The sequence below is a fragment of the Chenopodium album genome, chromosome 23 (assembly GCF_948465745.1).
Source record: "Chenopodium album chromosome 23, dcCheAlbu1.1, whole genome shotgun sequence".
NCBI lineage: Eukaryota > Viridiplantae > Streptophyta > Magnoliopsida > Caryophyllales > Amaranthaceae > Chenopodium > Chenopodium album.
The window spans coordinates 36,086,508-36,101,934 of NC_137856.1; the positions used below are offsets into that span (position 1 = coordinate 36,086,508).

General features: G+C 36.6%; 2 protein-coding genes across 2 annotated transcripts; both read left to right on the top strand.

The window, feature by feature from the left end:
• On the top strand, nucleotides 1-7,618 carry LOC145609141 (ABC transporter C family member 10-like). The gene is made up of 12 exons (XM_081664695.1): nucleotides 1-149; nucleotides 649-2,715; nucleotides 2,900-3,220; nucleotides 3,301-3,387; nucleotides 4,057-4,641; nucleotides 4,727-4,891; nucleotides 5,274-5,568; nucleotides 5,690-5,904; nucleotides 5,989-6,294; nucleotides 6,381-6,444; nucleotides 6,563-6,802; nucleotides 7,064-7,618. Exons 2-12 carry the CDS (start codon nucleotides 679-681, stop codon nucleotides 7,177-7,179), a joined length of 4,431 nt encoding a protein of 1,476 aa, XP_081520821.1. The 5' UTR covers nucleotides 1-149; nucleotides 649-678; the 3' UTR covers nucleotides 7,180-7,618.
• Nucleotides 7,619-8,425: 807 nt separating this feature from the next.
• On the top strand, nucleotides 8,426-15,065 carry LOC145606732 (ABC transporter C family member 10-like). Its single transcript, XM_081662557.1, has 13 exons — nucleotides 8,426-8,660; nucleotides 8,788-8,873; nucleotides 9,020-11,167; nucleotides 11,302-11,622; nucleotides 11,710-11,796; nucleotides 11,939-12,520; nucleotides 12,608-12,772; nucleotides 13,114-13,408; nucleotides 13,550-13,764; nucleotides 13,844-14,149; nucleotides 14,239-14,302; nucleotides 14,381-14,620; nucleotides 14,798-15,065. The coding sequence occupies exons 3-13, from the start codon at nucleotides 9,110-9,112 to the stop codon at nucleotides 14,917-14,919; spliced, it is 4,455 nt and encodes a 1,484-aa protein (XP_081518683.1). The 5' UTR covers nucleotides 8,426-8,660; nucleotides 8,788-8,873; nucleotides 9,020-9,109; the 3' UTR covers nucleotides 14,920-15,065.
• Nucleotides 15,066-15,427: the final 362 nt, after the last annotated feature.

The window sequence follows — 15,427 nt, forward strand, 5'->3', positions numbered from 1 at the left end:
TTTGTTGATTTCCTTTTACTCTTTTTATGTGTTCTTTTGCTCACTATTACATCACTTCTCTTTTTCTATAATCTATGAAATCACATAACATCCAAAAAAAATTAATAAACTTCTTGGTTAAATAATATTCTGGAATTGGTCTTCTTATGGTATAACACTTGCATATAATTTATAGTTTTGGGATTCTATTTTTTTTTTATTTTCTTGGTAGGTGAAAAATAATATATCTACTATAGTATTATATTCATGGTATGACTGATGATAATGGGGGAGCTCAATGCATCATTAGTCTATTAAATGCACTGCGTTACAAAATTAATAAATAGAAACAGATGATTTTGTTTCATATGAAGTAGGATTATATATTATACTAAATTACTAATGGAAAGGTTTGCATTAACTTTTGTACTGTAATTGTTTTAAAACAATTTTTTAGTTGTATATTTTTTTATTATATATTTATTCCGTATTAAATTTGATATGATAGATTACAAGATCATTGTTTGTTCTTCTTTCTTGTACGCAAGCTAGAAAGTGTTTATTATTGATGTAAAGATCACAAAGTTAAAGTTATCATATCTTTATGTCCTTTATACTTTGTAGTTTATAGATTTATATTGATAATTTATTGTTTCTTTATTGATGCAGAAAAAAGGTGGCTGTTAAATCCAAATAATAATGGAGGATCTGTGGACCAAATTTTGTGGAAAATTTGATTGTGCAAGCAGCAGTTCAGAGCCTTGTAATCCTCAGTTTGTGTTAGTAATTCAACCTTCTTCATGTATGAACCATGCTTCCATTGTTAGTTTTGATGTATTGCTTCTGGTAGTGCTCTTATGGAGCTTAATTTCCACAAAGATTGCCAAGAAGGTTGAGCTACGAGCTTGTCGTAGACATTTTTCAGTCTTGCAGATATTATCTGCTGTTTTTAATGGATGTTTGGGACTTGTTTACATTGGTTTTGGTATGTGGATTCTAGAGGAAAACTCGAGAATTGATCGTTTGGTTTTGTACTTCTTTCATGGGGTTACATGGTTGTTGGTTGGACTAACAGCAAGCCTTAAAGGACAGATCTTTGCAAAAGCCGGGTTGCGAATCTTGTCCATCTTGGCTTTCGTTTGTGCTGGGATATTCTGTTGTTTTGCTCTGTTTTCTGTCATAGTGAACCATGAAAGACTAACAGTTAAGGTGGCCTTAGATATTCTGTCTTTTCTAGGAGCAAGTTTGCTGTTGCTATGTACTTACAAGGGGTATAAAAGTGAAGAATCTTTGGTGGATGTCAATGGGAGTACCCTTTACACTTCTCTGGATGCTGATGATAATGACAGCATCAGTGAAAGTGATTCAGCTACTGAAGTTTCTCTGTTTGCCAAAGCCGGGTTTTTTAGTGAGATGACATTCTGTTGGTTAAACCCTTTGATGTTATTGGGTAGGGAGAAGACTCTCAAGGAAGACAATATACCTAAATTGCGGGAAATAGATAGAGCAGGATATTGTTACTTACAATTTCTTGAGCAATTGAATAAGCAGAAAAATGCTGAATCCTTATCAGAATCCGCAATCTTATGGACAATTGTTGCGTGCCACTGGAAGGAGATTCTGATCTCAGGGTTCTTTGCTTTTCTGAAGGTAGTTGCTGTGTCTTCTGGACCTTTATTGCTGAATTCCTTTATTGAGGTTGCTGAGGGTAACGAAGCTTTTAAATATGAAAGTTATCTTTTGGCAATCACTCTCTTTCTTTCAAAGATCTTGGAATCTTTGTCACAGAGGCAATGGTATTTCCGAAGCAGAATGGTTGGCCTTAAAGTGAAATCCATGCTCACTGCAGCGATTTATAAAAAGCAACTACGACTATCAAATGTTGCCCGAAGGACACACTCTGGTGGTGAGATAATGAATTATGCCACGGTGGATGCTTATAGGATTGGGGAATTTCCTTTTTGGTTTCATCAAACTTGGACTACAAGCCTCCAGCTTTGCTTTGCATTACTTATTCTGATCCATTCAATCGGACTTGCAACTGTTGCATCCTTAGTAGTGATTGTTTTAACAGTGATTTGCAATGCTCCCCTTGCCAAATTACAGCATAAGTTCCAAAGCAAGCTGATGGTTGCTCAAGATGAAAGGCTGAAGGCTTGCTCGGAGGCTCTTGTGAACATGAAGGTGCTAAAGTTGTATGCTTGGGAGAGTCACTTCAAGAGTGTAGTTGAGACATTAAGGGAAGTGGAACTTAAATGGTTATCATCAGTGCAGTTGAGAAAGGCGTACAACTTTTTTCTTTTTTGGACATCTCCTGTATTAGTCTCTGCTGCTACATTCGGGGCATGTTATTTCCTCAAAGTTCCTCTACATGCCAGCAATGTTTTCACATTTCTTGCAACATTGCGTCTGGTACAAGAGCCTATCAGAGCAATTCCTGATGTCATTGGCGTAGTGATTCAAGCAAGAGTTGCATTTGCAAGGATTGTTAAGTTCCTTGCAGCACCAGAGCTGCAGACTGGAAATGTCAGAAAAAATAACAATATGAACAGCCACGCTATTCTGATTAAGTCAGCAAATTTTTCATGGGAACTGAATCCATCCAAACCAACATTGAGAAATATAAATCTAGATGTTAGTCCAGGTGAAAAGATAGCTATATGTGGAGAAGTTGGTTCAGGAAAATCAACACTACTAGCAGCAATTCTCGGAGAAGTGCCATGTATAGATGGAATAGTAAGCTTCTTCAGCAACCTTTATACTTATTGAAATATTGCATGTTTGCATGATTAGTTAGCAGCAAGTAGGCCTAGTGAAGACAAAAGTCACCTAACTAGCATTATTATAAATATCTGCTTTGCATATTTCTTAAGATTTATGAAAATTTGTTATTTTTCTTTAAAACGGTTATCTCTTACAGGTGGAAGTTTATGGAAGAATCGCTTATGTTTCCCAGACAGCTTGGATTCAAACAGGGACAATCCGTGATAATATTCTATTTGGGTGTGACATGGATGACCTGAGATATCAAGAAACTCTTCATAGGTGTTCATTGGTGAAGGATCTTGAACTTCTTCCCTATGGTGACATGACAGAAATAGGAGAAAGAGGAGTTAATTTGAGTGGTGGACAGAAGCAACGGATTCAACTTGCTCGTGCATTATACCAAGATGCTGATATCTACCTTTTGGATGATCCGTTTAGTGCTGTTGATGCACACACAGCAACTAGCCTTTTTAATGTAATTTTAAGACCTTAAGCATAAAAGTATTTTTTAATTTTGAATCCAAATTAACATCTGAACTTTTTATATTGTGGCAGGAATATGTTATGGAAGCACTTTCTGAAAAGACTGTCTTGCTTGTGACACACCAAGTTGATTTTCTTCCTGCATTCCATAGTTGTTTGGTGAGTCTAACATCAAATGCTGACTTATTTTTTTTTTTATTTTTTTTTTAACTTATATAGTTTACTGCTGTCTTACATGTGGGTTCAGTAGCTTTTACCATTATAATGTCTACATGAATTATGAAACCCAAAAAAGAAGAAAAAAAAAAGAAAAATTCAATGGCGGATATATGAACTTGCAGACTATCGTTACATTAATTACCTTTACAGTGCTCTATGTTCATAAGTCTTCAGCTTATTTATGCTGCTGCTTCCCATGAAAATGCAAAAGGTCATCAGCAGACTCTGTAATCTGCATATCAACATACAAAAGAGAAAGATGTCATACTCTCTTATCTTTGCAGCCTTGAGTTTTTGAATTAATCCTTTATCTGTAGGAAAAGTCTAGTCCTCTCTAATGGAAGCTGAAACTACATACTAGACTATTAGTTACAAAATGTCAGTCTTTAATATACATTGTTATACTACTATCATTCATTTACCAAAATACCATGCTTTATTTTCTAAAAAAAATTACTCGTTTTAATGAATGACACATAAATGATGTTTACCATCTTGCAACATCTTGAATGATGTGGGAATGATTCCTTGTTCAGCTATATTTACCTGTGCAGTTCATTGCTAGTCATTTTGCCTGAAATCATAACAGGATATTCTTCTTGTTTGCAGCTGATGTCAGATGGTGAAGTACTCCGGTCAGGATCTTATAATGAGTTATTAGCTTCAAGTAAAGACTTTTTAGACCTCGTAAATGCTCACAAAGAGACAGCTGGTACTGAACAGGCTGAAGTTAGTAGTCCAAGGAAACTTAATATTTCTACTAAAGAGATTAAGAGAGTCAATGTTGAGGACCAAAACCCAGCATTAAAAGGGGATCAGTTGATTAAACAAGAAGAAAGAGAAGTTGGAGACAGTGGCTTTAAGCCGTACTTTATATACCTGAATCAAAATAAAGGCTATTTGTACTTCTCTATTGTTGCTCTTTCTCATCTCGCCTTTGTCACAGGCCAGATATTACAGAACACTTGGATGGCCTCAGGCGTTGATAATCCTCATGTCAGCGAATCAAAACTAATTGTGGTTTACCTCATCATTGGATTTTGCTCAACAATCTGTTTACTCATAAGGTCTCTTGCAGTGGTTGCATCAGGGATGGAGTCTTCAAAAGCTTTGTTTAATAAGTTACTGAACTCTCTATTTCGGGCTCCAATGTCATTCTATGATTCTACACCTCTTGGAAGGATACTCAGTCGGGTAAGGATAAAGTTGTCATAAGCTTTGCAGCTCTGATCTACACAACTTGGTTCAACTGATTATGCAGTAAATTTGAACTCTGCAGATCTCTTCTGATTTGAGCATCACTGATGTTGATATCCCCTTCAACTTCCAAACAGCTTTTGGAGCCACTACAATTGCATATGCTAATCTATGTGTGATAGCTGTCATCATTTGGCAAGTGTTAATTGTCAGCATACCGGTGGTATACATGGCAATACGACTACAGGTAAGTTTTCGAAAGATCACCCACAGTGAAACTTCCCCTGACCTCTACCCTTCTATGTCATCATCCGGATGTATTTGTCATACATTTATATGCCATGCTTGGGATAGAACCATTGCCAGATCGCTTTTTCAGTAGCTTCATAAAGTCTTAGACAGTTGCATAATATGCATTTGTTTTGAGGTTTATTGTACCTGCAGAGTAAACCACAGTTCTTAAACACTTTCACCATAATTTTCAAGGTATAGTATGCATTTTTTCCACCTTCAGCTATAATGAACTCTAAAGTCTAAACTATATATTGTCATTTATAAAGAGCGTTTTTTGAAATTTTAAACTTACCATTTGGTTTAACACCTTATTAATTTATGAAACATGTGTGTAGAAATATTACTTTGCAACTGCAAAAGAGTTGATGAGACTCAATGGTACAACCAAGTCTATGGTTGCAAACCATTTAACAGAATCTTTGGCTGGAGCCATGACAATTAGAGCTTTTCAAGAGGAAGATCGATTTTTTGCAAAGAATCTCGATCTTATTGATATAAATGCAAGCCCATTCTTCCACAGTTTTGCAGCCAATGAATGGCTGATTCAAAGGATTGAGGCCCTAAGTGCCACTGTTCTTGCAGTAGCATCACTGTGCATGGTTTTGCTTCCTCCTGGTACTTTAAGCTCAGGTAAGAGGGGATTACTCTTTCTTTCTGTTCCTCTATTTCGTGAGGTTATGTGGCTGCAAAATTTTACGAGATGAAGAAATGAAATTCCATAGGGTAATGCTAATACAACCCACTAATGCAGGCTTCATTGGAATGGCACTGTCTTATGGTCTTACCCTAAACATGGGTATGGTTTTTTCAATTCAGAATCAATGCATATTAGCCAACAATATAATTTCCGTGGAGAGGCTTAATCAATACATGGATATACCCAGTGAAGCTCCAGAAGTCATCAAAGATAACCGCCCTCCACAAAACTGGCCACTAATTGGTAAAGTGGAGATATTGAATCTGCAGGTAATACTTTCAACATTTGCATAACTTATGACAGTACAGACTCTAGAAAGATGGGATAATATAACATTTTCATGCCTCAAACAGATAAGATATAGACCAAATACACCACTGGTTCTTCGAGGAATCAGTTGCACATTTGAAGGGGGAGATAAAATTGGTATTGTTGGCAGGACTGGCAGTGGGAAGACGACCCTGATAGGGGCATTATTTCGATTAGTGGAACCAGTAGGAGGAAAAATTATAGTTGATGGCATTGATATAAGTTCAATAGGACTTCACGATCTAAGGTCACGCTTTGGGATAATACCACAAGATCCTACACTCTTTAATGGCTCAGTACGCTTCAACTTGGATCCTTTATGTCAACATAATGATGAAGAAATTTGGGAGGTAGATTTAAACATATAACACAATGCTGATGCTCTATTTTTCTCAAGTAATGCAAAACAACTAACTAACCCGTTTCCTATGGAAAGGTACTCATCAAATGTCAGCTTAAAGAAGCTGTTGAAGAGAAGAACCAGGGGCTAGATTCTCTAGGCAAGTCTTTTTCATCTAGAAGAATACCTAATCATTTTACAATCCATGTATTAAGAAATTCCCTAGTAAAGTGATTTATTAATGGTTTATAAATCATTGCACTGAACAATCTTACCAGTTGAGGAGGACGGATCAAATTGGAGCATGGGGCAACGGCAGCTGTTCTGTCTAGGGCGTGCTTTGCTGAGAAGAAGTAGGGTGCTGGTGCTTGATGAAGCGACTGCATCAATTGATAATGCAACTGACACAATCCTTCAGAAAACAATAAGAACAGAGTTTTCAGGTTCTACTGTGATCACCGTAGCCCACAGGATACCTACTGTGATGGACTGCACAAAAGTTCTTGCCATTAGTGACGGTCAGTAATCTTTCTTTCATTTCAAACTTTCTAAAAGATTAAGCTCACTATAATTTTCAACATAGTTAAGTATAAACCAAACATAAGTTTAGAGACAACTTCCGTTTTGAAAGGAAATCTCGCTGGAATGTGATTTAGCATTGTTGAATCTAAGAATACATCTGATACAGAAGTTACAGAATACAGAAGAAACCATAAATTATGTTCTGTATTTACCAAGATGAGATCAGAATCTAAAAAGATATCTTGATTCTGTTGCAGGAAAATTAGTGGAGTATGATGAGCCAATGAAGCTGATGAAACAGGAAGGTTCGTTATTTGGCCAACTTGTCAAAGAATATTGGTCTCATATTCACTCAGCTGGTCAGTCACATTAAACATAAGTCGTGAAGGAGCTACCAATTTATTTTGAATTGATAAAGATCCCTCTATCCTCTTTTAATTTGTTTGAGTCATGAATCTCATGACACGGTATGGGCATATGGCCAACATGAGAAGAAAAACACGATATATATAGCATGTTATGCAATCTGCTGCAACTGCTCATTTATTTCTAAGCTACAACTTGGTATATTAGAGTAGCAGTGAGAACAGATCATTTAAAGAGCCAAACTAATCTCTACTTGACTATTTGTAGGCAATAATAGTGGAAATCATTAGACAGATTTCAGATATTGTAAAGTTTGGCTTACTTTTTGTAAACAAAGTGGTTTTGCATTCAGCTCCTGAATCAGGCTGGAACCCCACTTGAATGATCAAACTCGGCCTTCTGCATGTGAATTGCAAGCTGCAACATTAAATTCAGATTATCATGAAGAGGAAATGGACAAGAATGATCAAATCTGTCAATTATGATAAACAAATACCACAAATTGATATAATAGTGGAATTTTGTAACCACTATTAGTATTTACACAACAAAAGTACAAAACAGCAAGATGAGGGGGCTAATTAGCACGAGCCAACCCGTCTCAGCCCACCTAACTTTGTGAGCCAAACTTCCAGAGTAGTCCCAGCCCACCAACCTGGTTCTGATTGGCCTACCTGAACTGCCTTGTGAATTGGTCGGTTCAGTCCAGCCACGGTTCCCCAATTACCAGCCCGGCGTCCCCAGCCCATTGGCAACCTCAATTTATTCACAGTAGGTGGCTAAACATACAAATTCATTACTATTATCTCAAAAAATAATGTTCTACCAACTACAAGTACGACATAATGAGCATCTTAGTGGAGAGTAAGTGACACACATGTAAAGCAAACTAGTTATTAATCACTCAAATTAGTAACTAAACGACAGTAACCGCACTGAAACTTGTTCATTAAAAACTCAAAAAGGCCAAAAAATAATATTCATTAAAAATTCAGAAAGCCAAAGGTAATATTCCCTCATTCACCCAGAAAAAAGTTACAAAATAATTTATTTTCCTTTATTTATTCACATATGCTTTTATAATGCATCGAGCACATGATTCTTAGTAAAGCCATTTTTCCACCAAAACTAACCAAAACAAGTCACATATTCGAATTATAGGGGTATGGTACAAGGAAGATATAGCTCCAATTAAAGATACAGATTATATCTAAATCATATCATTGCCAGTAGCTAAGAAGAAAAATCCGCAACTCCTTCAATTTCTGGCATATGTGCAAACTAATACCGTATTAGTAATATATTATTCCCAACAACAAAGACAACGCCTTAATCCCAACAGTATAACCAACATGACAGTATAAAACAAAAAATTAAAACATTTTTTTTTTTAAAAAAAGGACTATCAGACTATTCATCACAAATATACAGGAGTCTAACCACAGTTGAATCTCTGTAACTCTCTGCCTCGATTAGTTCATAACCACAGTTGAGTATCCTGCTTAGTTCACTACCCCAAGCACTCATCTACTGTCTAGATTAGTTCATTCTGGTTAATTTCTGTATTTTCTTTCTGATGTGTTATAAACTTATTTCTTAATACCTTATTTGACAGTATCCAACCTCAAGCAGCTACCTCTTGCAGCTGTTGTACATGCAGAAAGTTTGGAACGAGTTATTACAATATGTTTTTTCTTTCAGGTAAGCTCTTGCATCATGTCTTTGAGCAACATGGCACTAAGATCCTGATAAATGAATGTCCTGCATTAGCCAACTCCAAAAATTTTAGGTGAGAGAACTTCTGTCATCTCTATGGTTTAATTGTACCATGTTCTAAAATTTTTCAGGTCAAATATCGATAATCACCTGAGTTGCATGAGCTCCTGGTGAAGTTTGATGCTGATTGATGTCAGAGACTTTTAAGGGAAATATAAAAGATGGAGGATTTGTGGGCTTTATTTTGTGGGCAAACTGATTGTGCAGTAAACAGTTCTGAGCCTTGCAGTCCTCAGTTTATGTTTGTTATCCATCCTTCTGCCTGTGTCAACCATGCTTTCACTGTTTGCTTCAATCTACTGATTCTGACAATCCTTTTATTCAGCTTCATTTACCAAATTTCTTCCAAGAAAATTGAGATACGAGCTAATCATAGACAGTTTTCAACCCTACACATGTTATCAGCTGTTTTTAATGCATCTTTGGGACTTGTTTACATAGGCTTAGGTATTTGGATTTTGAAGGAAAAGTTGAGAAGTGATCATTCTATTTCACCAATTCATTGGGTTGTATATTTCTTTCATGGAGTAATGTGGTTATTCATGGGACTAACAACGAAACGTATAGGAGGGTCTTCCCCGAAAGCCCCATTGCAAATCTTGCCCATTTTGGTTTTCTTGTATGCTGGGATTTACTGTTGTCTGGTTCTTTACTTCACCATAATGAACCATGAAAGAATTACAGTTAAGGCTGGCTTAGATATTCTGTCTTTCCTAGGAGCAGGTTTGCTCTTGTTGTGTACTTACAAAGGATACAAAAATGAAGGGATGGCTATTGATGGAAATGAAACCCTTTACATACCTTTGAATGTTGAGGATAAAGGTCTTAGAGAAACTGATTTAGCTTCCCAAATTACCCCATTTTCTACAGCTGGGTTGCTCAGTGAGATGTCATTTTGTTGGTTGAACACTTTGTTGAAATTGGGTAAGGAAAAAACACTTCAGGAAGATGATGTACCAAAACTTCGAGATATAGACAGAGCAGGATCCTGTTACCTGCAGTTTCTGGATCAAGTGAGTAAACGGAAACAGGACAATGAGTTGCCGTCAGAATCCACAATCTTGTGGAGTATTGTTGCATGTCACTGGAGGGAGATTCTGATGTCAGGGTTCTTCGCATTTTTTAAAATAGTCGCACTGTCAGCTGGACCTCTTTTGCTGAACTCCTTCATTAAGGTAGCTGAGGGTAAAGAAGCTTTCAAGTATGAAGGTTATCTTTTGGCCATCTTACTATTCCTTTCAAAGATTTTAGAATCTTTGTCACAAAGGCAATGGTATTTCCGAAGCAAATTGATTGGTCTCAAAGTGAGGTCCATGCTCACTGCAGCAATTTACAGGAAGCAACTAAGATTATCTAATGTTGCCAGGGGGATGCACTCTGGTGGCGAGATAATGAATTATGTATCCGTTGATGCTTATAGAATTGGGGAATTTCCATATTGGTTTCATCGTACTTGGACAACAAGCCTCCAACTTTGCTTTGCATTACTTATTATGATCCATTCTATTGGACTTGCAACTGTTGGATCTTTAGTAGTGATTATATTAACCGTGCTTTGTAACACTCCTATTGGCAAATTACAACATAAGTTTCAAAGCAAGTTGATGGTTTCTCAAGATGAAAGACTGAAGGCTTGCTCTGAGGCGCTTGTGAACATGAAGGTGCTGAAGTTATATGCCTGGGAGACGCATTTTAAGAATGTAGTCGAAGCATTGAGGAAAGTGGAATGTAAACGATTATCAGCAGTGCAGTTACAAAAAGGATATAGTTTGTTTTTCTACTGGTCATCTCCCGTATTGATCTCTGCTGCTACATTTGGGGCATGTTATTTCCTCAAAGTTCCTCTACATGCCAGTAATGTTTTCACCTTTCTTGCCACTTTGCGGCTGGGACAAGAGCCTATCAAAATTATCCCCGATGTCATTGGTGTAGTTATTCAGGCAAGAGTTGCCTTTGCACGAATTGTGAAATTTCTTGCAGCTCCAGAGCTTCAAATTGAAAATATCAGAAAGGAGAGAAAAACGAACAGCACAAACCATGTCATTCAGATGAAGTCAGCAAATCTTTCATGGGAAATAAGTTCATTAAAGCCGACACTAAGAAACATAAATCTAGATGTGCATCCAGGTGAGAAGGTCGCTATATGTGGAGAAGTTGGCTCAGGAAAATCAACATTACTAGCATCAATTCTGGGAGAAGTACCACATGCAGACGGAATTGTAAGCTTAGCTCTCATGACTGCATGAACCTTCTTGATAGCACAGTCACATAGCTAACTCCATAAATAACTACAAATTTATCGAGATTTTTATTGGATATATTGCCCCGTTCTTCAACATGTTTTCTCTTACAGGTGGTAGTCTATGGGAAGATCGCTTACGTTTCCCAAACAGCTTGGATCCAAACAGGGACAATACGTGAGAATATACTTTTTGGCTCTGCCATGGATGATTCAAGATACCAAGAAACTCTCCAGAGATGTTCACTGGTGAAGGACCTTGAACTTCTTCCTTATGCTGACAATACTGAAATAGGGGAAAGAGGAATTAATCTAAGTGGTGGGCAGAAGCAACGAATTCAACTTGCTCGTGCATTATACCTAGATGCTGACATTTATCTTTTGGATGATCCATTCAGTGCTGTTGATGCACACACTGCAGCAAGCCTCTTCAATGTAAATCTTGTACCTTCACCATAAAATTCTCCATTTCCTTATTATTTTACCGAAAGTAGTTATGACTATTTACATACATTGTGACAGGAATATGTTATGGAAGCTCTTTCTGAAAAGACTGTCCTGCTTGTGACACACCAAGTTGATTTTCTTCCTGCATTTCATTGTTGTTTGGTAAGTGTTCTTAAAATGTATGCAAAAGATTCAGTAAACTTAGATATTTTCTGCTACCACTAAAACTATGCTTTTCTATAATTCTTTCCCTTTTTATCTGAGCCCCTGCATCAGTAATCATCAAAAATGTGCTAATTTGCAGCTAATGTCAGATGGGGAAGTCCTTCAAGCAGGCACCTACGATGAATTATTAGCTTCAAGTCAAGAATTTTTGAACCTTGTAACAGCACACAAAGAAACTGCTGGTACTAAAACACTGGCTGGAGATGGAAGACATAACTATCCAGCAAAAGAGGTTAAGACATCAACAGAAATTGAGAAACAATATCAACCACTGAAAAGGAATCAGTTGATAAAACAAGAAGAAAGAGATGTTGGAGACACTGGTTCTAAGCCATACTTAATATACCTGAATCAGAATAAAGGCTATTTATATTTTTCAATTCTTGCTATTGCTAATCTTGCCTTTCTGATCAGCCAGATATTACAGAACACTTGGATGGCCTATGGCATCGATAATCCTCATATCAGAAAATCAACATTGATTGTGGTTTACCTCATAATTGGACTCTGCTCAACATTCTGCATACTTTTTAGATCTCTTGCAGCAGTTACACTAGGGATGGAAACATCAAAATCTTTATTTTCTCAGTTTCTAAACTCCCTCTTTCGCGCTCCAATGTCATTCTATGACTCTACACCTCTAGGAAGGATACTAAGCCGGGTAAGAATAAAGTTATCATAAGCTTCCCAACAGTGATCCACACTAAAATTGTTACAGTAATTTACCTGCATTTCTTTTACTCTGCAGATCTCTTCTGATTTGAGCATTATTGATCTTGATATCCCCTTCATCTTCATGACAACCTTTGGAGCTACTGCAGTTGCTTACACTAATTTAGTAGTTTTGACCATAGTTACTTGGCAGGTCTTCTTAATCTCCATACCAGTAATATACATGGCAATTCGATTGCAGGTAAGCTTTTGAATAACCCTCTCCCAATTCAACTCTCCCCACAAATCTTTATGTCACCAAAAATATATACGTAGTATACAACTTAACTGTGAGTTTTGTGACACATCTTTGGAGCCTAAACTACACTATTTGGCAATTTGGGGCAGAACTTTGTTTTTAGGAGAAACCGTGGTTACAGATATTTCTCTATTATATTCAAGGTGTAGAGGACATCTTTATTCACCTATCACTAAATGAACTTTAAATCATAATACATATTTGTCATTGAGTGAAGTGAAAGAATTATAATAACTCTTAAATTTGAGAATTTGCACTAACTAGCCTATCAATCTTGTGTACAGAGGTATTACTACGCAACAGCAAAAGAGTTGATGAGACTCAATGGTACAACCAAGTCTATGGTTGCAAACCATTTGGCTGAATCTGTAGCTGGGGGAATGACTATAAGGGCATTTCAGGAGGAAGATCGCTTTTTTGCTAAGATTCTGGATCTTATTGATACGAATGCAAGTCCATTGTTTCACAATTTTGCAGCTAATGAATGGCTAATTCAAAGGATTGAGATCCTTAGTGCCATTGTTCTTGCAGCAGCAGCACTGTGCATGGTTTTGCTTCCTCCCGGAACTTTTAGCTCAGGTGAATAATAATGCCTCCCTTTCTCTCTTGTAAAGTTTCAATTGCTGCAAATCTTCTACTTATTGAAGAGCATGGAGTTGTGCATAGATCAACAAAAATGAATAAATAAATAAAGAAACTCTAATACAACTAATCATGCAGGCTTCATTGGAATGGCTTTAACATATGGTCTAGCGCTAAACATAAGCATGGTAAACTCAATTCAAAATCAATGCACATTAGCCAACCATATTATTTCTGTGGAGAGGATTAATCAGTATATGGACATACCTAGTGAGCCTCCCGAAATAATCAAAGATAACCGCCCTCCACAAAATTGGCCATCAGTTGGTAAAGTGGAGATATACAATCTGCAGGTGAATTTTTTTACATTTAGAATCACATCTAATAATTTCTATAAAGGCAAGGCATAAAGAATTCTCATTCCTGGAACAGATAAGATATAGACCAGATACACCCCTGGTTCTTAAAGGAATCAGTTGTACGTTTGAAGGGGGAGACAAAATTGGTATTGTTGGTAGGACTGGAAGCGGGAAGACTACTCTCATAGGGGCTTTGTTTCGCTTGATGGAGCCAATTGAAGGGAAGATAATAGTTGATGGAATTGACATAGGTTTGATAGGACTTCATGATCTACGTTCACGTTTTGGGATTATTCCCCAAGAGCCTACTCTCTTCAATGGCACTGTAAGATTCAATATAGATCCATTGTGCCAAAGCAACGACGAAGAAATCTGGCAGGTAAAGTCTCTCTTTCTTCAAAAGATACATCTCCGAACATTTCATTCAACCCATGACAACTGCACCTTCTTTTCTGTATTCATATGAAGGTGCTTGAAAAATGTCAACTAAAAGAAGACGTCCTAGATAAAGAGCATGGCCTAGATTCCTCAGGTAACACTTATTTCAAAACCATCTTTTTCAGCCAATTAATATCTTTAAACCATAATATTCACTGAAATTTCATATCAGTTCTGGAGGATGGATCAAATTGGAGCATGGGACAGCGACAACTATTTTGTCTAGGCCGTGCTTTACTAAGAAGAAGCAAGGTATTGGTATTCGATGAAGCAACTGCATCAATCGACAATGCAACTGACATGATTATGCAGAAAACAATACGAAGAGAACTAACAGACTGCACTATGATCACAGTAGCCCACAGGATACCAACCGTGATGGACTGCACAAAGGTCCTTGCTATAAGTGATGGTTAGTATTTTTTTTCGCGTTTATAATCCTATATAGATCTTAATTGTTTTAAGGCCGTCCACAATAGATTTGCAGCTGGTGCAAATGCTAAATGATGTTCTTCTAGATTAACATCAGAGGCCGAAATGCTGAGGAACATGCTAAATTCTGATGTACTGTAATGTGATACTTCTGCAGGGAAATTGGTAGAGTATGATGAACCAGTGAATCTAATGAACAAGGAAGGTTCGCTATTCGGCCAACTAGTGAAGGAATACTGGTCTCATTCCAATTGTACTCGACAATCGCCTCGAAACTAAAGGCATTGAAGGAGAAATTTAACTATGTAAAACTTTGATTACATTCGTTTTTCTTCCTCTTTCAGATTGTAGTGTGGTACACTCATACTATTCTAAGTTTTTAACAAGACATTATATGTTTAGCAAGTAATTGAATATTATCAGATTAATTATGCAACACAATTCACAGAAGCTATTCGTAGCAATTAGCAAGAAATCATCAATTAGGTTGAATTGTTCTAAAATTAATCAATTCAATTGATTACAAATGGTTTTTTTTTTTTTTTTTTTTTTTTTTTTTTACAAATGTATATAATTAATCAAAAAAATGTATATTGATTACAAATGTATATAATTAATCTTGAAGCCAATGTAATAAAAAAAATGATGATTGAATTCATGAAATTAACTAAACAAAATTGAAAAGTAGAATGCTTTAAGGATTATATTGATTTGATAGTTTGCCATCTTGAAGAAATATTGGATTGAAATAGAGGAAATTAAGTGAAAGAAAGTTACCTGGAGGAAA

Bases quoted from the DNA above. Each gene is read 5' to 3' on its own strand.
- LOC145609141 (XM_081664695.1), top strand. From the start codon at position 679: ATGGAGGATCTGTGGACCAAATTTTGTGGAAAATTTGATTGTGCAAGC. The intron at 2,716-2,899 runs GTAAGCTTCTTC...TATCTCTTACAG, and splicing joins TGCCATGTATAGATGGAATA to GTGGAAGTTTATGGAAGAAT. The intron at 6,445-6,562 runs GCAAGTCTTTTT...CAATCTTACCAG, and splicing joins CCAGGGGCTAGATTCTCTAG to TTGAGGAGGACGGATCAAAT.
- LOC145606732 (XM_081662557.1), top strand. From the start codon at position 9,110: ATGGAGGATTTGTGGGCTTTATTTTGTGGGCAAACTGATTGTGCAGTA. The intron at 11,168-11,301 runs GTAAGCTTAGCT...TTTCTCTTACAG, and splicing joins TACCACATGCAGACGGAATT to GTGGTAGTCTATGGGAAGAT. The intron at 14,303-14,380 runs GTAACACTTATT...ATTTCATATCAG, and splicing joins GCATGGCCTAGATTCCTCAG to TTCTGGAGGATGGATCAAAT.